Source organism: Aptenodytes forsteri, unplaced genomic scaffold (genome assembly GCF_000699145.1).
Source record: "Aptenodytes forsteri isolate BGI_AS27 unplaced genomic scaffold, ASM69914v1 Scaffold84, whole genome shotgun sequence".
Taxonomy (NCBI): domain Eukaryota; kingdom Metazoa; phylum Chordata; class Aves; order Sphenisciformes; family Spheniscidae; genus Aptenodytes; species Aptenodytes forsteri.
Genome location: NW_008795492.1, coordinates 961786 through 984043, shown reverse-complemented (window position 1 = coordinate 984043; position 22258 = coordinate 961786). Strand labels below are relative to the sequence as shown.

Genomic DNA, 22258 nt, shown 5'->3' with positions numbered 1-22258 from the left:
TGTCTCTGTGGAATAAGTGAAAATTGACACTATATGTTGCTTTACATTTAAGTCTAGCAGTTATTTTTGAACCTGGCTGCATCCAGGAATACAGGACTGGCTTTAAGCTAGAAGATTCTTTTCAGTGTTTCGTTCCTAAAATCAAGAGGACATAGTAGGCAACCAAGTGGTAGGCACTTAAACAAGATTGTTCTGTTTGTGTTTCATGGAGGAGGGTCATTTTATGACTTCCAAACCTGGTCTTCTATAAATAGCTGGTGTTTTCAGTAGCAAACAAATGCATAACTCTTTAGCCAGACCTAAGCTTGAATTCATCTCTGCAGTTGATTCCAATGATACCCTGTATGGTGGAGACTCCAAGTTCCTGGCTGAAATTAATAAACTCTGTGAAACAGTGATAGCACAGATCCTGGATCATCTGAAAACCCTTGGAAAAGAGGAGGTATGTTCTTACTCAGTTTGAATCAATACAAAACCAAAATTGCTTTGGAGTTGAATAAACGGACCACCTTCTTGACCAGGCATTGGTCTTTTGGAAAGCTCCAGGAACCTTGCAACGAGAGGAAATTAGGTAATTTTACTTGTTTAAAAAGTGAGTCAATCACGTAGGCAAGCTTGTGGTGGAAAGACCTAATGATGTGAAAGAGATCACGTAGCAATTATAATACATTTTTAAGATGCAGGCTAAAGTTACCTGCTTAACTGTATGCTGTACATGGATAGCCTGATAGAACCGACAAGCAGTAAAAGCTACTCTGGTATACTCTGTGGTATCGACTGTGGCAGTGCACCAAAGGATGTGATTCTGCTGCAGTACAGAATGATGATTGCAGAACAGCATAGTGAGGTTAGAGTTAGCTTTAAATTAACCGGCTTGAGTCCTGGTGTAGTTTGGTTATGGAAATATGATGCTCAGTGTGGGACAATTTTTTTTTTTTTTCTTATGAGAGTCTTTCTGCCTATAATGAGCTCCATGGTGCTGGTATTGCAATTATTGGCCTAAGCTAGAGAATTGGAGACAGTGCCACAGTCACTCCTTTGATTGCAGTATAGTTATGCCTAAAATCTGCTCCGTGTCCGTCCTTCCTGTTGTTTCCTCCTGGCTGTCACCTTTCTCTCTCTGTAAATAAACTGTATTTTCTTGCCAACGAAGTTAACAGTAGCCTGAAATGTCCAATTCTGTAATGGGCCAAGTGAAAATTCACAGTTAGTCTGTTACTGGGTAAAATACAGTGGAAACCACCTTTGATTTGTAAAAGTTTTGCATCCCAGACGCTAGGATGAAGTCAGGAGAGAGGTGCAGAGGGAGAGAAAAGGTCTTTTGGCTTTACCTTGTTTTTAGTACAGGGTTATATTTGTTCAATATAAAATAAAGAAAACTCTAGGCAGCTTATTGGATTTCTTGATTGGAGTTCAGAGGCTCTGAGAGATCAAATACAGCTTAATGGATTGTATATGAAAGGCGGGTGACTAATGTTTTCAGTATTACTGAAATAATGAGAACTTACTGTTCTGCTAATGTACCTGTTTCTGAGATTGAACCCCTCCACAACATCCTAATCACCGCTTACTAAACTGCTGTATAATGATAGAAATCTTGTGGCTTGTAGACTGAAATGGGAAGGCAGGGGATGATTAATTTGATGGAATTTTTTAGATAGCCTGTTTGCACAGTAGCCTGTAGTGTTTGCCAATACAGAATGTGTTAAGTGATACATATTTGGAGGACACTATGCTAAGTTTAGCCTTTTCTCTCCTTTTGCTATCCTGTTTATCCTTCTTTGAGCAATTGTAGAGATGTAAGATGAATAAATCCTTTGCTCAAATGCCTCTACATCATTGTACACATCAGCACGGTGAATAGCAGTTCTTTTTCAGAACAATAGCAGAAAACAACCATTCTTGCACAGCTAAGAATGTCCAAGCGGGTATTGGAAGGAGATTTTTAACAGAGTTTTCAGGACCGTGGGTTGTATATTGAGGATTTTTTGCATGTGACTCCTATATGGAGTATGTGGGTAGGAATGTTTGTAGTGCTTGAAATCTGTGGTTTCTGAAAGGCTTTTTTTTTTTCCTGCTTTCAAGCTTAATACTTTGAGTAATGAGATCCTGTGTTATTTCACTGAAGCAGTTGGTGCATAGAAAACTGGATTTAAAGCTAAGCAGCTGTCGTGGTTTAACCCCAGACGGCAACTAAGCACCACCCAGCCACTCACTTACTCCCCCTCCTGGTGGGATGGGGGAGAGAATCGGAAGGGTAACAAAACTCGTGGGTTGAGATAAAGACAGTTTAATAAGTAAAGCAAAAGCCGTGCGTGCAAGCAAAGCAAAACAAGGAATTCATTCTGTCCTGGTATCGGCTGGGATAGAATTAATTCTTCTTCCTAGTAGCTGGTACAGTGCTGTGTTTTGGATTTAGTATGAGAATAATGTTGATAACAGACTGATGTTTTAGTTGTTGCTAAGTAGTGCTTACACTAGTCAAGGACTAGGACTGCTTCCCATCGGCAGGCAGGTGTTTAGCCACCTCCAGGAAAGCAGGGCTCCATCACACGTAACGGTGACTTGGGAAGACAAACACCATCACTCCGAACATCCCCCCTTCCTTCTTCTTCCCCTGGCTTTATATGCTGAGCATGACGCCATATGGTGTGGGATATCCCTGTGGTCAGTTGGGGTCAGCTGTCCCGGCTGTGTCCCCTCCCAACTTCTTGTGCACCCCCAGCACTCGCTGGTGGGGTGGGGTGAGAGGCAGAAAAGGCCTTGACTCTGTGTCAGCACTGCTCAGCAACAACGAAAACATCCCTGTGTTATCAACACTGTTTCCAGCACAAATCCAAAACATAGTCCCATACCAGCTACTCTGAAGAAAATTAACTCTGTCCCAGCCAAAACCAGCACAGCAGCATGGATATAGTTCCTTGCCCTGCCTTTGCCTCTGCAGCCTTGGATTTACTCCTCTGTCCATCCTTATTTACAAAGGGGGGGAGCACTTATTTTGCTTTGTTGAGTAAAAGTCCTTGAGAAATTTAGATAAAAATTGTTTTGTAAGAATGAATGTTTTTTTGAGGAAGCTGTTGTTGCTGAGGAAAGGGGTGATGAGAATATTGTCAGAGACCTCCATTTGTGCTAACGTAGAACCGATCATAAAATCACTGTGGTATTTGTATTGCTTCAGTGTTGGTGACCTTTTATTATTCATCTGCTTGACTGCTCATTTAAATGAACAAGCCTCTGATGATACTGGGGTTTTATTGGTTCATTTGCTTTAAAAGCTATAAAGGAAAATAAATTTTTCTCACAATAAAATGCTTTCACCAAGATGGCAATTTGGAAGAGAACAATGCATCTTATGTTAATACAGCGTGGTCTTTTTGCAATATTAGAGAATACTTCATTTATGTTACGGTGTTTGAATGGAAATTTTCAGTTCTGGACCGTTCTGTAAAGTTGAAGCAGTTGCTGATCATGAGAGCATGTATCAGTGAATCCTCTCTGCCTTTGTGTGGGTGGAAGACTAATCTTATGCACCAGGTTTCTTAGAAATGTAAATACCTTGCTTCTTGCTACTCAGTGATAGATGTCCAGACGGAGTATGTTTTGTTCAAACACCACTGTTGATCCAAAACATTAAGAGCATGTTGTTGTGTCCCCGGCAGTGCCATGTTAGGATGGCAGTCTTCCTGTGTGCCATATGATAGATACTGGACTTTTTATAGTAAGTATCAAAAATGGAGCTGTAGAAAGCAATTCCTGGGTATGCTCTTGAGGCTTCTTTCACCACAACTGACTTTTGATTTTATATAAACTTATAAAAACTTCAGTTGATTTCACATGTGTTTGAATACTGAACTACAAGCAGAGTTGGACATAGTTCTCTGTTTGTGTGTGGGTGTGTTTTAAATTGAGAAGAGGTTGCTCATCCTGAAGGATTTTGTGTCATTGGCCAAGATTTTCTAAAGGTGGTTAAACATTTAATTCCTCTTTGGGAGGAGGGAGGCAAGGGAATTTACCTGCTGCATTTTCCAGAAGACATTGCAGGTGGTGGAGGTACCTGTTTTGGCATGCTTGCAGCTTGCCTGCTGATGACCCAGCAAGAGGATGGGTGCATTGCAATGAGGAACTGTGGCTGGTGAGTGCATATCAACTCCACTTCTTTGTCTCAGAGTTGGAGAGTCCTAACTCCCAGATTAATCCTTTTATTACACCATTGTCTCTGGCATGCTGGTGGAGTTCAAAGACTAGAAATAGTTTGATTTGGAACATTGTTTCTGCATGTTTGTAAGATACTTGGTAAATGGTGTAAACCGAAACAAATAAATTAGGATTCTGCTAATGGCCTACAGCAGGATTACTGAGTATGGCTTTGGAAGGTATAGTCTGATTCTCCATGAACTGCAAGTTCCACATGGAGCACATCTTTGTTGGATTAATTTTAGAGGGACATCAAACTGATGTGAGCAGCACTATGAATATTGAAAGCTTTAAAAATGGGTTAAGGACTCTGAAATAGAGATGAACCTACCATGGTGCCAGTATAGAGCTAGGGGTAAAATGTTTCAGCCTGCCATAACTAAGAGGTGTGTTACTGCATCCTGAGCCAGCAGAAGCTGTCACTGAGACTCTGAGTAATCTAGAGGGAGTTTCTGGACTGCTCTTTCAAGGATTGTATCCAAAAGAAAGCACTTTCTCTTCTGACCATCTCAGTGTGCTAGAGGAGTGGTGAAATAGGGCATATGCATCCTCTTGTGTGGTATATGAGCTCCCAGCTGCAGCTTGGTTCTTGGTGTTTTCTCAAATTATTATTTCCTTTTATTATAAATGAACTTGTATTAGCTGCCGTTGGTGTTAGGTGCTTCATTTATCCCATGTAAGGACAGTTGTGTAACGAGAGAGTTGAGAACCTGGTCTGTCCCATGCAGCTTGTGATCTTTTCCAGTGAACTAACAGATGTTAAAAGGTTCCCAAAGGGCTTCATGTGAGAGCTTTCAAGGAAAGGCAAGGCTGCCTGTCATGGCTTTCTTTAGGAGTATCTCGATTTGGATCACAAGGATGTAACCAGCAGCATCACAGTAGTGCTGGAATTAATTTCAGCCTAGATAATTCAGGTAATACTAGCAAACAGATGCTATATCAGCATGGAGACTCGGCCTAGACTGGTATATGTAGTACCTTGGAGGAGCCTTACAGCCCATGCTGAGCTCTGTGCTGCCACAGATAGACTGTTAACAAGTATCAGAGCCAGTTATTTTAAAGCTGTACACGGGAACAGCAGCAGGCTAGACTCACCTTCAGAGGAGCAATGTATCTCAATACACAAATGCTTTTCTAACAGAAGGCTCAAGGTATCCTTATGACATAGACATCTGGCAAAAGTCACTGAAAGACAGGAATGAATATTTTAATTGCTAGCCAGAATTTTGTGAAATACAAAGTTACATGGTCCATTATATGAAAGATCCTATTTTTTTTCTGTTATGCTGTATGAAATTTGGACATTGCTCTGCACTTTGGTGGAGGGGCTAGGACACAAGGGGGTCACGTTCTGGGATGATGTTGTTTGTTCTTTGTTTCGTTGTCATCAGCATTATTCCAAGATTATGGAAAGCGCACTGCCTGGAAGGCTGGCAATTCTTTTTGGTGTGGGAATTGATAGTCCCATGATGTATGTGGTTGCCAAATAGCTGAGCTGTTGCTTTCTCCTTGCTGCCTGTGAATACATCCTGTGAGTTGGAGTTCTACCCACAATTCAATCTCAGTTATGTCAGCAGGCCTGGCAGCATGCTGGCATAGATGTCTCCCTTGGGTTGGAGGTCAGTGCCATGTTACACAAACATTCCTGTGCATCATCATATGAAGCCTTGTCTGACTCTTGTTTGTTTTCAGATGTGGTGGGATTTACTGCACACCTGAGCCTGCCTCTCTCTCCACTTTGCATTGTGTAACTGATGACTAGATGCCAAAATCCTGTCTGTTATACCTATCCCAATACAATCAGAGTTAGTGCTCATCTCATTCTTCTAGCTTTTTAATGTGTTTCTAGATCCTTTTTGAAGTATGATCCTTTTTGAAGTACATATGTTTCAAATTAGTCAAAATGTCATCCTTATTTTAAAGAATGGATTTTGTATTTGCGTTGATACCGCCTGGAAAACCTCGCTAGCTGGTATTCAGACTGGAGTACTGCTGCTTTTGCATTCTGCCCAATAATTTAACTGTCCCACTTCTTGTGAGGAAACCTCTCAGCAATTCCCAGGAACCTCTTTGAAGTTTGTATTCAGCAGAAGACACACAGGCATTAGATGGTCAACAGGAAAAAAAATTATAGGTAATATAGGTTATTTTGTTAATCCAGGATACATGGTGATGTGGCAGGATGCCTTGTGAATAATGTGGCAAAACATGGTCTAGCTGGCTGTACACTATATCTGTTTTTCCATGAAGGATATTAGTCCTACAAGAGAAATACTACAGTAATGTTTAAGCATTTAAGCATAACTACTTTCCGTTTTCTGGTCTTTTTGAGTTGTATTTCTGCTCTTTGTGTTAATACTACTGGACTAGACTGATCAATTGTATTTCTCTATCTGGTAGGGAGTACAGTTTAATGCACCCAAATGATGGTTGTAGTTTTAGCCTATAAACATGTTTTGGAGCTATTGGGATGGAAATTGCTAATGTGGATAACTGTTACAGGAAGAGCTGTCTTCTTGGTAGTTTCATGTAATTAATTTAATGCTTAGGGAACTTCTCCTGGGGCCTTGAGCAGCTCTGGGCATTGCATATGCATGCGTGTGTGTGCACATGGTTTCTGATGTGTCAGATTTGTTCTGCATGTACAAATCTACTGTGCGGGTCACATACATACAGTAGCAGTCTGATGCTTCTAGTTTGGGGCATGCAGTGTCCTCTTTTCTAGTTAGCCAATTCTTTAATGGCATGGCTTTCTCCTTTTCCATATTTATTTGGAGGACTGATAGCTTAGTGTGTGCCATTTCTTTGATTAATAGCATCTGACCTCTCTTCTGCTGGCAGTGAGAAGGGAAATTAATTTACTTTCAGTCCCTTAGGGAAAGGGGAGAGGCTGCATGGCTGCATTGGCATCATGTCAGGAGTGCACAAGTCACAGAGATCACTGCACTCCTCTTACCCCAATCTCTGCCTCAGTCTTCCTGTAACTTCGTATCTGAACGCTGTATATTAGCTACCCTAACGTGTATTGAACTGAGAGGGCTAAAGTGAAGTATTAAGTTCATTAACCAAGGTGTTCAGCTGATAGTTTTAACTACTATTCTGCTGCTGTGGTTTCTGTGTAAGATGGAGCTATGATTTTATCAATGGTCTTTCTTGAGCAAAAAATAAAGGACAGCTGCAGCAAAGCAGTATAAACAAATACTACATCTCAGATGCCTCCAATAATAATTCATCCTTTTAGCCTTTTAAAACTTACTCTGTAGGAATAGGCAGAATCTGCAATAGCATTTTAATTAATTCTGTTTTCCACTCACCCCAAATCAGGGTGGTAGCACCCTGTAAGCTTAGCGCAGGATTGTCTGTGCCCCAGAACTCCTCCATAGAGGCTGAAGGGCATGGTGCTCCTCCGTGGTAGATTACCATGAAGCAGGGGTCCTCCTCAAGGTCCCTCCTCAGCAATTTTAGCTGCAAATATGGTGCAAATATGTTGGTATCACCAAAGTTTCAGTGAAAGAATAGCAGGGAAAAAACATCTTTGTTCAAATAAATAAAAGTAGAATAGACTGCTGGAAAAAGCCTGAAATTGCATTAATCTAGATTTATGATAGTGCTCTCTCTAAAAAATATATAGCCATGGTGATGTTAAGTGAAAGGTTGGTTGGTGGGAGGGTGATTTCTGTGCAGTTGTAGCGAGTCTTGAGTTAAAAATGTCAGAGCTACATACTGTGCTGTGCCAAAGTGGTATGAGATGTAGGAGTCTTGTGTAAGTATTTTATTTACAGCAACTTAGGTTGATCCATGACTATCACTACTTGTTGCATTTTGAATGGAACATGGAAACTATGCGCGTATTCTTGTGTCTGTAATTATTGCTGTGTGTATTACAGAACAAGTATCTGCCCCTTACACTTCTGAGAGTTCAGAAAACTCGGCGAGGTTATGCTGGATATTTTGGGATGACTATATGGTAATATAGGAATTTTTTGTTTTTCATTATAGACCCTAAAGCGACAGAGCCAGTTGGCACTCTATTTCTTTAACACTATTCTAGCTCATGGGGATCTACGAAACAACAAACTAAACCAGCTTTCAGTCAATCTCTGGAATCTTGCTCAGAAACATGGCTTTGCTGACACCAAGACTATGGTAAGGAAAACAGATAATGCAGAGAAATTTTAGTTCTTAAGAGCTTTTTCAACTCCTCATTTGGGAAAAAGTAACATTTTCTTGATCTGAATAAACCTAATCTCTTTACACGTTGCTCTCTTTAAAAAAAAAAAAAAAAATTAAAAGAGCTTAAAAACCCCCACCCTTATTTTTTAAATGCTTCTTAATGAATAAGCAGCTTCTCTTATTTCAAGTGGTCTGTATTTTTCTAGCACTTTTAAATGTATTTCACACATTAAGGAACCTGGAAACGTTGGATGCTATAACTTTAAGCACTTAGCACTTTTAAATGTATTTCACACATTAAGGAACCTGGAAACGTTGGATGTTATTTTTCAGTACAGAAAAATATCTTAAAGAGAAATACAGCATTTTTATTTAGTAGAGGAACTGCATGGTGTAAGCTTGGAAAGTGGGCATTCTAGAGCCTTTAAGAAAGATATACATGATAACGAGCTCTGGAGTAAGAAATGCAAGTGCTCGTGTAGCCAGTGAAATTTAGGGAAAATCATGAGAGTGTCTATTAAAACACCTTCACATAGATTAAATGATGGCCTATGAAATGAGAAAAGACAAAGACACTAAAAATCTCGAAATATCTTTCTTTTCATACCCAGGTGAAAACGCTAGAATACATCAAGAGGCGAAGCAAACAACCTGAAATGAGTCACTTCACAGACTTGGCCCTTCGGCTTCCTCTGCAGTCTAGGACCTGATGAATGCCTCTTTTCCAAGGAGTCATCCGTACCAGAGAGCATGTAGCCAAGGCCAAAAATCACTGATGTAGATTTTGACTGGAGGAGTTCAGTGTATTTTTATTTTACTTAGTGTGACAGATTTACTTGGACACAGGTAAAACTGTTCTGAGTGCAATAATTTAACCTGAATTTCTGTTTCCAGTTTTACCACTATATTCTTATTTTAAATGCTGATTTAGATTCAGTAAAGGGTATTTTGAACCTCTATGGTTGCAAAAGCCTTTTGAAATCTAATCTGTTGTCATTTTAGCAACAAAGGAAGAAGATAATCTCCATGGATCAATTCACAGCCTCCAAACTTCATCCCACTTGCAGAATAGTTTCTCCTGTGTAGAAAGCAGCATTTCAATATAATAATCCTACTAAGTCATCCTTCTGCTTTGGGATGCTGCCAACATTTGTCTGGTCAGTTCCAGTGGAAGAGAAAAATGGCCGAGGTGTTACTGTTCTAATTTGTACAATACATTTTCACAGACATGTTTATGCTTTCATTTTAGTTCAGTGGTGTTTTGTAAAATGGAAGGAATCTTTTAAGTGCTGTCTGCAAAGGAAAATGGATATGTATGCAAAGTGTTCTATATTCACAAAGTACACTGTATCACTGAATAAAACAATTTGCAGTTCATGTTTGTTCTGGGGGAGTTTCTTTGCATATACAAATTTATCACCTTACCCTTGTGGAATTTAATTACATGTATTGCTATTACATAAATTTCACTCTCACCACTTCTGTCCCATGGTAAGGAACCATGTTGAGATCTTGCATCTATTGCTGCTTTTGCTTAGTGGTAAGTGTTTTAATGAGCTAAATCCTTATATAAGATATATTTTTGCACAGAAGTTTTATTTTATTAAGGCTAAACGAGTAATCAGTTTTGCTAGAACCATATATTTAAGGAGTTAGCAAGCTGATAATAAATACCACCCAAATTATTAAACCATTCATGTTGCATGTTTTTCATCTCCTCAGTGGTTATTGAAGCAGGGTACATCTAAAATACATATTTTGTGTTAAGGTTGTAAAGAACTGAACTAGGACCCTTTGGTCCTGGTACAGACTACATGTGTAAGCTGAGTAAAATTGCAGGAATACAAGACAATTATGAAGTGGTATCAACTTGATACAGAACCTTTCCAACCTTTAGTTACATAGCTATTTTAATTATACTGACTTTCCTTAAATAATTCTGTATAAAGTGCACATAGATAATGAAATGATAGTACTGCATATGTTATCATGTCCCACTTTAATTTAGCTTTCCTTCTTGTCGCAGCTGCACAAAACAACTCTCAACAGCACGTAGATGATTCTTCCTTTTGGGCTTGGAAACATAAACCATGAACTGGGTAAGTGGGATTAAACTCTGAGCTCTCTAAACTGCCAAGCGGGTCACACTAAGCAGCTGTGATATGGCAGAAGTTGCCCTCTGGGGGCGAATGTACTGCTCTAAACCCAAACCCAGCGTGGAGTTGTTCCAGATTCTGTAAAATGGAAGCTCTTACGGTAGGCTTACAACTGTCCCAACTGTTCCTCTTCCCCATATAGGCACCAATTTTTGCGTTTTGAGCACAGTGTAACTTTGGTTTCTTTATTGATGCAAGACCGCCATGAGAAATGCTTTCAAATGTTTTACTACTGGTTTTATTAGTGCAAAAATAGCTCAGCAACAGGCAGAAAGCTCTGGTTAGTTATCAGGAGCAAACTCTAAACATCTAGCTTAAAAGCTAACACAGCCACTCTAATAAACTGTTTTTGGCTTACTTCCATGTTAGAGCAAAATTATTTTTAGTTAAAGCACTCTACTTATTATAGACCTCCTCTTTCTTCTGTATATAGCAAATATACAGGCCAGACCAAGTTTGACTGCTTGAAAAGAGTTGACAGTTTTTTCCCCAGGTATCATGTGTCTTGTTTTTCAAACTACGACATTTTCATGTGCACAGTATTATCAAGAGCAAGGTGCCAGGCCATCCACAAAGCTATAGTCGAGCAACACACTGGTATACATTACGCAGTTCTAGATGGGAAAAGAGGCTAGGACTAATATCACCTTCAGCATCTTCGTCAGTGGCAGTGCAAGACCAGTCGCTACCCCTCTAAGACCGGCTCTGCAGAAGAAAGCTGTACGTGCTGTCCCTCTCCTCCTAAATGAAGTCACTTGTTGACATTTTCCTACCTGTTCCTTTATTTTAACTCATTTTTTTTGCCAGGCAAGTAGCTGAGGGCCTCCATTCAGCATTTGTCTTAAATCAGAAAATAGAACCTCCACGACCTGAATTTAAGTAAAGCAACAGCTGAAGCCCAGAAGGGCCAGCTGAAGCCAGTCGCTGAGCTTTGAGAGCACTGGTGCAAAACAGACTCACCCTGAGGTACTGGTGATTTTAAATGACACTTTAAAGGAGACGGTTTCCTCAAAGACAAGTTCAGACCCTGCAGGAAGTGGTTCAGCATCTCCCTCTTCCCAGGTATGGGAATGGATTCATGGCAACCCCTTAAGCTGGAGCCTCTGCATAATTTTCACTTCACCTCAGGAGTTGCCCAAAATGCATTGGAACCAACTGCTCTTAAGTGTATTTTCTGCTGGAGGCAGCTGCTTTCAGGTGGAGCGGTCCACTGGAAAAGACTATTGTGGAAAATGAGGTTGCCTTAAAAGAGCAAGAAATTTAGTAGTTCAGTTGGCGTGATCTTATCAAAAAGGATAGGTAATTCGGCCTCAAGAAAAACAATGAGCTGGCTAGGTAGAAATAGTAACCTAATTCTGGGGGGCTGGTGTTCCCCTGCAAGTCAGCCACTGTTAACACTACAGCAGGCATGGACATAAGAGATGGTCACCTTGTTCTGCTTGAGAACCAGAGCTACACTGAAACTTAACAACACTGTCTCCCATAACAAATATCACAGCCAGTAATAAAATACATGACACTGTTTTCACTGACTTCTTGTAACTTCAAGCAAGACACTGATAGACTGCTTTGGACCCTTGAATTCTGAACACAACATAGACAAATGCAGTCTCGTATTTTGTACTCTTATTACAAAGCCAGTGAAAGTGCAAGTTGTCTGAAAATCCAAAGGTTAGAAATTTCATTCAGACTGATGCATGATGAACCCAATAAGCACATTATTAAAATTACCTTGCTCTCTATAATTTAGGAAGTCTAGATCCATATATTTGGTGCTGCTATCCAGAAGGCGTTTACTTGCATTTACAGATTAACAGCTGCTGCTTGAAAATCCCAACTGCCAGAGCATAGTTAAAATATAGAGGATGTTCAACGTTATTCATTATTATAATGAAGATGCTAATATTTAAGAAATTACTTTCTGAGTTAAAAGTCTCCCCTCATCACATTTGTAGGCATACCAGTAGTGTTTCTTCAAAGTAAAACGCCATCACTTTGTACCAGTCACTGAGTGTAAAAATGTGAAGATTTTACAGAACACTAAAATCCTTCTGAATCACTAAGATGTAGCTAAAAATAAGTTTATGAAATCGGCAATTTAAACAAAAATTTACTACGTTTCAACTTGTTGCAGGCATTGCCCACATATCTTCAGTCTTTGAAGGAGGCTGTCTCTTGCCCTGTAGAAAACATTGCAACGGTTTCAAAAACTTACTGTTTAGCTGAAGTGAGGACCCAGCTCCACATAATCTGGCGTATGCAGTTGAAAACTTGTACTAAAAGTGCCTCATAAATCAAACTTCTTAAACATTTTGTATTTTATTTCAAGTAAAAAGATGTGAAAGTGAAAAGAAATTTGCCTGTTGAATTTTCATTCCTTTTATTACTTCAGAGTTTTAATCTTCAAATTTTATAGATCTAGATGTATATTTGTCTATGTATACTTTTTTGTTGGCAGCAGGTTGAAATCCAAGACCGATTCCTCTGTGTTGCTTCAAGTCCATTGCTTTATCAAATTCCATCTTCAGAGCCTGCTGTAACTTTTCCTCCCCTTCCCTGTTCAGAGCCATGTTCGGTTTGTTTGTAGTGGCTGAGAGATTTCCGATAGCCACAGAGCCCTTTTTAAAGCCACCCATCAGTCTAAAAAACTTCATTTCTTCCTCAGAACTTTGAAAAGCAGCTGTACTCCACTGGCCGAACTTTGTATCCTGTGAAGCAAAACAAGGTTAACACTAAAATTAAATAATACCAAGATCAAGGAAGACAATTTCTGGCTGTGTACCATGAGAACAGAACCAGCTACAAAAACCTGACAGGTTTGACAGAGCTGGGAAGCAGTCATTCCACAGGTAGTACCTCTCAAAGGACGTGATAAAAGAATGATGTAACCCTGCATGAGTTCATCTTCATTAGCATTTCAGTTCATTTAACCTGGAGACAGAGTTTAATGTGCTTTCAGAATCTCCTTTCCCTCTGTCTTTAGGAATCTTGACTTTTCTGCTCTCTGGATAATATTTACCTAGCTCAAAGAGCCAGACGTTGCCCAATCATTTCTCTTATTCTAAGGCAATTGTCAGACTTAATCCTCTTTCTCTTTCACTCTGTCACTTCGTACGGTTATCTTTTCATTTTCCTACTGCCTAGTTAGGTAGCTGTTGTTCTCAGCAGTGTTTTGTTATGTTAGTTTTGGAGATAGTGTTCAATCTGGCTCATTTGCTTTAAGTAATATTTGCATTCTCATCCCACTAATGACCACTAATATTGCAAGGGTGCAAAAACTGAGGGCATACCCTTATCCAACAGGACTAAATATAGTACTCTTCAAGCCTCCCCTCCCTCGCAGTTTGCCATTCCTTTCCTCTGCCTTTCACTGTATTCTTTGAACTAGTTCACTCCTTCAGGATTTTTCTTTTGTGTGCAGATACTGGCTCCTTTCTGAGAGTATAAGTAATGTCCAAGTAAAATCAGAATTCAACCGTTGGTGGATAACCCAAAATACATCATATGATTTACAAAGTTTATGAACTTTTGGCTTACTTAGGAACAGGCTTCATTATCTAAGGATCTTACTTGACTCCTGAGCTATAGCTAGGAGCTCTGCAGTCATTTATAACTATTTCTGGCGGGACTGCTACTCCTAATTTTTCTTTAAAATTGGGGGTGGTATTAAATGGAAGAATGTTTCGTCATTAATTAAATAGACTGAGCTGGCTACATCAGAGGAAAAAATGTGAATTTAGCAGTGTGTTTATGTAAGCCTGAAATCCTTCCAACTGAACAGTTGTAGCTTGCATAAAACAGTCATTCTCCACTAGACAGCCAACATGACACGCAGCATGCTACACAATATTGCAGGCAAGCTGTAGCAGGTTTTTTAAGTTAAAAAAATGCAAGGCTGGAGTATCATTCACTATCACAGGCCAGAATACCTGCTATTAAAAGAAAGCTATCCATGATACTTCAGTATTTTTACCTTGCTCAAAGACAAGTTGCTGTATAAGCCCAGGTCTGTGACACAGATGCATGCACACATACATGTGTATATATATGTCCTCCCTTTGGAATGGGAGACATCTGCACAGATGCAAAAATAATTATGGCTTGTCAAACCCTGTAATTTCTTTTTTAAGTGAATTGCTGGCAGGCATTACACATAGCTTTTGCTGCAGCATTTCCAGCTCTTTGTGAAGCGGATGAATTAGTTTTCATAGCTTCTATTCTTCTGCATACTACTAAACAGAGACAGATCAGCACCAAAGAACTGAGATCCCCTGCCAAGGATGTCATTTTTCTCAGTGACTTCAGAGACTATTAGACAGTTGCAGTTACAGAGCTATTGCAGTCTGCCTCCCACTATGTAAAAACCTACAGGAGTTGTTTCTGGGATTTGTTTGAGGTATATTCCAACTTTCTAGGCATACTGGCAGTCTTGCAAGACAACTAAGAATCCTGAATTACTAGCAAAGCTTTCTCTCCTCCTAAATCTTATTACCCCTGCTAAACACTACTGCAACAGTTTCCACTACTTTACTGTAAACCTGTCAGGAGGCAGGCTGAGTAGGATGCAAAAGCAAAGAATGAAGAATCATCTTTCAGAGGTGGAGGAAAGATGTAGAAGTTAGGAGAGGGCTGCCTGTAAATATCACACACATGCATTATCAGTTGTCACCCCTTTTACCTTTCCATGTGCACCTGTTTCTGAATGTCTGCAAAGTCTTCCAGATAACAATTCAGAAACAATTCAGTGACTGCTATATCCATAGCCTAGAATTATTTATATTTCACAGTAAGCAGAAAATGCTTCTGTAGCAATTTGTAATGGCTCATTCTCCAGAGGAAGCAGAGAAAATGTTGCTTTTGAGGACTGATGATGGGAATTAGATCTCTGTACAATGCCAACTGCTGTTGGGAGTTCACTGGTCAGCTCCCAGACTCTCTTGGGATTGTACTAACTTCTTCTATAGCATGACCTTAAATTTACAGTCAGAAGGAAGACTGTTGTGCCAAGCCATGTACCTGAGCCACATACAAAAAAGAGTGCAGTGCTTTTTTCAGGAACTTGCTCCGGGACACAATATTTCCATCAGATCAAGGTCTAATTTCATACGTACCCGTTCCACTTTGGGACTGAAAACTTTAGTTTTGCCAGATTCTCTATCGATTTCTTCTTGCAGAGCCTGCCGCCTCACCTAGCATGCAGAAAAAACAGCACAAGACACTATCTCCTGTGTGTTACATGACAGTTAATTTAATTCACAGTGAAAAGATAAGGGAAGAATGAAATAATTAGTTATCTTCAGAAATTTGCAAGGATAATTAGAAAGTTGCATGTGATTCTTTTACACACTCGAGAACTGATTTTTCTAGGAGTATTTTAAATGAACATTTTGCTGTATCAGATATGTTTAATCTTCTAACTGCAGGTAACAGCTACACTGAAACTGCCAACTTGATGAGAGGCAAAGAAACCTGTATTTAACTTAATAAGCTACTTAGAAGCTTCTGACATTGACTGGAGCTGTACATTTTGGACTTAACCATGGAAGGCAAAGCACATTTTAAGCAGAGCTCTTTTTAGAGAAATCTTGGCATAGATGAGCAACCAAGCAGGTTTTTTGTTACAAATTCTGTGCATACCTTAAATGCTGACTTGCTTTAAATCTTACACAGTTAAGACAAAGCATACCTTGTCTACGTTAACTTCATCACAGTTTCCTTTTTTTTCCTGCACAATAGTTACATCATCCACATGTTCCTGTAAAACAGGAAAAAGCTTGTATGAATATTTTTATCCATTCTGGTTAATTAGAATTTACGCAGCTCTGACCACAAAAGTAGTAAAAACACTAAGCAATACAGTAGTACTATTTTGGCAAAAGAAGAAATAGTCAGATCTAAGCTGGAAATGCCAATTAAGCCTGTGCATTTCTTTGCAGGTACTTTCTCCCCAAGGCTTGCACAACAGAAAGTTGAGGAGATATCCTCTTTGTTAAAAAAGGATAGTAAGGGATTTTTTTTTAAATTCACACATTAAAATGGACTTGCCAACATCACTGGCACATATAGTAACGTTTGCAGGCAGGGTCATTTCAAATTAAACAGTTTCATAAAACTTGAAATTTATACTTTAAATGAGGGACAGAAAGAGCTAAAGTAAAAAAAAATGTAAAAAATGGTCGTATGATAATGGCCCCTCTGAATGCACAGGACAAGCTTGAAGCATGTTGATCCCACTAGCCACTTAAAAACCACAAACAAACAAACAAACAAACAAAACCAATCAAGAAGCAGCTGCATTGTGCTTAGCCTTGTACAAATGCAGAGTAGATGATGGTCTCCAAGGAGCTTCCAGTCTGGAAAGAGCACGAGAAGAGGCGTGACACATACATAAAGTGTCTCCTACAATGGCAGCAAACAGCACTTTAGTTCCACATTTGAGAGCAAGGAACAGGGAGCTGATGTGAAGAGACGGAGCAGCTACAGCAGGAATGGATGGGCAGGATGGAAGAGGTAAATCAGTGGCAGAGTCCACAAGCAGTCAGATACTGATAACTCTTCCACAAAGTGCAGCCCTTCAGCAGCTTTCACTCCCATTGACTGGCATTTCTAGATCATTGCCCTCAGCCTTTCTTTTCCAAATTTGTAATAAGGATAAGATTTTTGGGCATCCACTGTAACAGGATAAATAATAAGTCCAGGATAGTGGTAAATTAGAGCCATAAGCTTTAGACCAGCCTGGAAAAGGTGGCCAAAGGGATGATCTATTAATACAGCTAACAATAATCCAAGCACGAAATAGCAAGGGAACACTAAGACAAGGAAAAGATTTGTAACATACTTCTGTCAGCAGAAGCTGCTGTTACTTTTTTGAGGGTTTACAGTTTTATTTAAAGTCATGAATGATTTACCTCGTTTTCCAAAGCTACCTTTTATACATTGATTTCACACACACACAAGTACATGCACCATTAAAAACGGCGAGAACACTGTCTGCAATAAGGAGAGCTCATTCCCTTGGATGAAAAGAAAAAACCAAAAAAACCACCCCAATTTACTTCTAGATGGCCTGGTACTGTCTTTTCAGATCTATTAAAACAAGCAGGAAAACTGTCGTGACAGGATTCTGCAAACAGCTGCAACATACTTTTTTTTAGCCGGAAGGTGAAGTGGCAGACAAGGAGGAAGGGTGCAGCCCCATCCCTGCTAATTCACAGCACATCACTGACCTGCTGAAGGCTACTGTGTGGCAATTATTAACCCCTCTGGAGGTGTGTCAATCTTCCCCCAACTTCACGGAAGGGGAGCACATTCACACGTGGTAGGATTATGCTATCTGCAGACAAACAATTTCAAAGAAGTAAACTGAGTCCTCACTCTTCCTCAGTCTGCCCAAGTTGACTGTAATGGCATCCAATGGGAAAAACATCAATCATTCATTGGTATTAAGTGGGTATCACTCCACCTTGTCTTTAAAAACTTACTCTTTTGCTTGCTGCACAAGCCCAACAGGATTTTTTCAAGGCAGGCAGCAGTGTGTGTGACACACTGTAGACTAGAAAATGGTTCAGGACTATGGTACAGTTAAATGCAAGACTGACATTATCAGCCGTTTATTACAGCAGTGTCTTTTGGCCTGGCAAGAACTAGATTTCTCTAGAACTGATTTACCCAAACTTCTCAATCTTCAGGAGAATTTCTCTGAAGTACTTTTTATTATTAAAGGACAGAGCTGAATATGGGAAAGAGAAACAAAACATGCACTACCCTACACCCTTCTATTGTTTGCAAGGTATTTGCTGTGTTTTCCATTGTAATGGTCATGCAAGTTTACTTGTCATTGTTAGGCTTATCTTGCCTCCACAGAATGTGAGCAGCTGCAAGAATCCAAATAATGTCTAACAGTCTCAAAAAGGCAATGTCAATTTAATTAGAAAATATATCCCAGCGGTAAAACCACCTTGTCCTTTGAAAGGTTAGAAGGAGAAACCTAAGTAAAAAGCCCCAAACATCTGCTCACCTAATGACTGATAAGCATACCCACTCCCAACACAAACCTTTGTGGAAAAAGCCTGTATCTGGGTCTCCATGAAGGCTGAAGAACCTGCTTATATAAATCTATATTTAATTATTAGCACTAGACCCCAGAAAGCTGCCAGGTTTCCACAGAACATGAAGAAACTGCATATATGAGTGCATAACAAAGCAAAGCACACCATGAAGTGTGCTTGAGAGGCAGCTAGCGCTATGGCCCGCTCTATGCCTAGTTTACAAAAATCTTCAGTGATGCTTTATTAACTACTGCTTGACTTTTAAACAAGCCAAGCATTCAAAGTTCTTGATAAAAAACAACTGGAGTGCAGTTTCCCATTACCTATGAAAATAAAAACAAGCTCCTAATGACTTGCAATGAGCTATTTTCAAAGTTTCTTAAGCAGCTAAAAATACAGATAGATACCTACTGAATTTCTCAGCATCTCACAGCTTAATTCCCAATGATAACAACAGACGTTAGGCATGTAGGTACTAACTCTAGGCACTTAAATAGCTTTAAAATATGACCCTAATCAGATTAAAAAAGTTTAAAAAAAAAAAGTTAAAGCAATAAAACCAGATCTTAATAGTATAATTTTTTTTTGGGGAAAAAAAAAAATCAGAGAAGAAACCTCTGTATTTCAAATCTTTCATCAGTTCCTCTCCATGTTTGTTTCATCTCAGAAATGGCAGTACTGCAAGGCTCTGGGATGGGATTTCCTTTAACAGTCAGTCTGGATACAATTCCAGTTACCTTGTTATAATTTACACAGCTCTTATATCTGTTTATTTTCTTGCATAGATTTATTTTTTAAATTAAGAATTTGTGTTTAGGTTGTTCTGTAGTATTTTCTATCAGAATTTATACATCAATGCTCTAGGCCTAGTCTACACTTAGGATTCTTAGGATCTTCTCTAAAGTTTTGTCCAAGTTAGACAACAGATTTTGGCTAAATTTCCCCCTTGTTTCTACACTGTGCAATTCCAGCAGTGACAGCAGCAAAAGCTTGAGTAAAAGTCTAATAAACACAGTTAGATGCACTCATGCTGCCAACGTTACCAGCCTGCTCAGGTTAAATGACATAGTATTAAAATCCTATTTTACAGGAGTGTTGCTACTTTGCTAAGAGCAACTGAAGGAGGGATAGAACATTTATGACTGTATATATTAGGTTTTTTTGTGCCAATACTTGCTGTTAGTTGTAACATTTACATTTTCACAATTGAAACACTAGATGACTACAGCAGTAGGCAGTAAAAAATACTTTCCCGTGTTTCACAACTATTACGTGCTGAAATCAACAGATCAGCTGATCCTGCTTCTTAAAACCCTGAGGAGGGCCCCTATTGACCTAAATGTAACCTAAGGGTCTGAACAGGCAGAACAGCCTGCAAAATAGGATACTGTCTACCTAAAAAGCTTCCAATTCCTTGGCAGGAGGGTGCAAAGATACCCTCTTCTTTACAACTTACCAGTGCCTCATTTCCCATGTCTTCTCTTTTGATCTTTTTATTTTTTGCATTTGCTTTTGAACCTTGTTCTTCAGCAGAGTCCTGTGGTGGTACTTTTTTTCTTTTCTTCCTTTTTCTGTCACCGAGCATATGATTACTATTGCATAATACCCTATCTACAACATCCCCTGTGACACATTCAGCTCGCTTCATTTCACTCTCGTTGTTCTTATTGCTTTCTAGTGGTGTTATTTTTTGGCTTTTAGATGCACTGTCATTGTTTAAAGAAACTTTTGAATATGTTGTTTCCTCCTCTTTCTGAATCTTCTTTTTCTTCTTGATTACTTCATTATTGTCCTTGATATTCTTCCTGCATTTTTTTCCAGAAAGTTCTTCTTCCTCTGACTCAACTTTTTGCTGTGCAGGGAGATGCTTATCAGGAACTCTGTGACTGCAGTCTTGATCATCTTCACATGTTAAGGAGGAAACATCTTTGCTTCTCTTCTTCTTCCTCTTGGTCAATCTGATACCTCCAGAGTTCTCAGTAATGTCCTCTTCCTCTCTATTTGTCAATGTAATTTCCTGGAAATTCTTTCTTTGCCTTTTTCTGAAGTCATTTAATGCAATGGGGCTATCAGGAACTCCATGGATGTTGTCCTGATTATCTGCTGGTAGTAAAAAGGAGTCAGACTTATCTTTCTTTTTCTTCCTCTTCCTTCTTCTCACATAACTCTCCCCATCATTCTGGACAATATCTGTTCCATGGTTTTCGCCAGTAAAAGCTTTTTTTTGTGAAATGTATTTGTGTGTTTTTTTACAAACTTCTTCAGACTGTTTATGTTCACTGTCCTGGATATCTTCTAATGCTAAAGAAAAAATGCGTTTCTTCTTTTTTTTCTTAGTTACTTCACCATCCAATTCCGAATTCAAAGCAGTATTCTTTGTGCTTTTTTTAAAAGCAAATTCATTTTCCTTAGTACCATCTGTATGATGATTTGAAAACTCCGTATCACTACTCTGATTATTCTCCAATGATAAGGAGGAATGACATTGGACTTTTTTTTTCTTCTTTTTGAGAATTTTAATTTGTTCCTCTGATTCTTCTTGAGGTTCTGAATCCAGATGGCCTTCTACATTCACAAAGCTTTCTGAATGTGCTTCTTTCAGTAATTCAGAGCCAACTCTCTTTTTCTCTTTTTTCTTCTTCTTCTTCAGTTCTAATTGGTCTAAACATTCATCTTCTTTTAAATTTTCCTTTTTCCTTACCTTTGTTTTTGTCTCAAGCTGGTCATCATCCTCAGTTTTAGTAACAGTTTGAACATCTTTCTCAATTTTAATGATAGTCTGGCTCCTGCTACTTTTCACCTTTTTCTTTTTCTGTACAGGTTCCTCATGAACTTCTTTTATCTTTTTCTTTATTATCATTCTAAAAAATGAAATGAAGATGTTAGCACACCACTTCAACAAGATGACACAAGTCCTAGTCTATTTGATCGTCTTTTATTTTGAAACCATTCCATATCTTTCATTGTCCCTGACACTCTTTTTCCTATCTCACAATCCACTTTCTGTGATGGGAGGGAACCAGAACTGCATGCAGGACTGAAAATACAGTCTACTGGAGTGGTGAAGGGGTGATTTTTTGTCTTGTTCTTTTTTGCTGTCCTAGTTAGTTTGTAATTTTGTTTGTCTTTTTGACAGCTGCTGAGCATGACATTTTCACAGAAATATCTACCCTCTAAAAATCTTTCCTAAATGACAAGACACATACATATATATAAATGGGTAAGTATAGTTAAGATGGTTTTCCACCTACGTATGACTTTTCACTTATTTAGCATTGAATTTCACTTTATTGCCCACTTAGCATTAAAAGATCCTTTTAAGGCACCTTAGTCATTACCCTGAATTTGCTTCTGTTTGTGATTTCTCATCCTTGCTATCCGCTTCCTTTCTCGGGACATTTATGCCTATGAGCAGGTTACAGCAGAGAAGCCTTTGGGACCCATCTGGTGACACTCCCTGTCTTTGCTGAGAAACCTATTTATTCCTACTTGTTTTCCCATCTTTTAATCAATAACTAATCCACAGGATTTCTTTAAGCGCCTCTTGTAAGGCACCCTGTCAGAATCCTTTAAAAAAAAAAATCCAAGTATACCATAATATACCTATACCGGTTACCTGCACGCTTGCCAGGGCTTTCAAATAAAGCCAGCAGATGCCTGTGACCGCCGCCGCCCGCCCCTGCCAGA

At 39.2% G+C, this 22258-nt stretch overlaps 2 protein-coding genes across 2 annotated transcripts in view; one reads left to right on the top strand and one right to left on the bottom strand.

Moving 5' to 3' along the window:
• The window catches only part of CUNH16orf62 (chromosome unknown C16orf62 homolog), a 56929-nt gene extending 47188 nt beyond the window's left edge, over positions 1-9741 (top strand). The window contains exons 29-31 of the mRNA XM_009281624.2: positions 324-442; positions 8194-8340; positions 8979-9741. Coding sequence (XP_009279899.2) covers positions 324-442; positions 8194-8340; positions 8979-9077 — 365 coding nt within the window. The 3' untranslated portion in view covers positions 9078-9741. The remainder of the gene's footprint in view (positions 1-323; positions 443-8193; positions 8341-8978) is intronic.
• A 3113-nt stretch (positions 9742-12854) lies between these two features.
• On the bottom strand, positions 12855-22258 carry KNOP1 (lysine rich nucleolar protein 1). Its single transcript, XM_009281622.2, has 5 exons — positions 22188-22258; positions 20028-21432; positions 16210-16278; positions 15635-15712; positions 12855-13231 (listed from the first exon to the last, which is right to left on the bottom strand). Exons 2-5 carry the CDS (start codon positions 21429-21431, stop codon positions 12920-12922), a joined length of 1863 nt encoding a protein of 620 aa, XP_009279897.1. The 5' UTR covers position 21432; positions 22188-22258; the 3' UTR covers positions 12855-12919.

What these genes read in the sequence shown, in the direction of transcription:
- KNOP1 (XM_009281622.2), bottom strand. Translation starts at nt 21,431, where the DNA reads ATGATAATAAAGAAAAAGATAAAAGAAGTTCATGAGGAACCTGTACAG. An exon ending in ACATGGGAAATGAGGCACTG is followed by an intron (nt 16,279 to 20,027) that starts GTAAGTTGTAAA and finishes CCTGTTTTACAG; the next exon opens with GAACATGTGGATGATGTAAC. An exon ending in TCAGTCCCAAAGTGGAACGG is followed by an intron (nt 13,232 to 15,634) that starts GTACGTATGAAA and finishes TTTGCTTCACAG; the next exon opens with GATACAAAGTTCGGCCAGTG.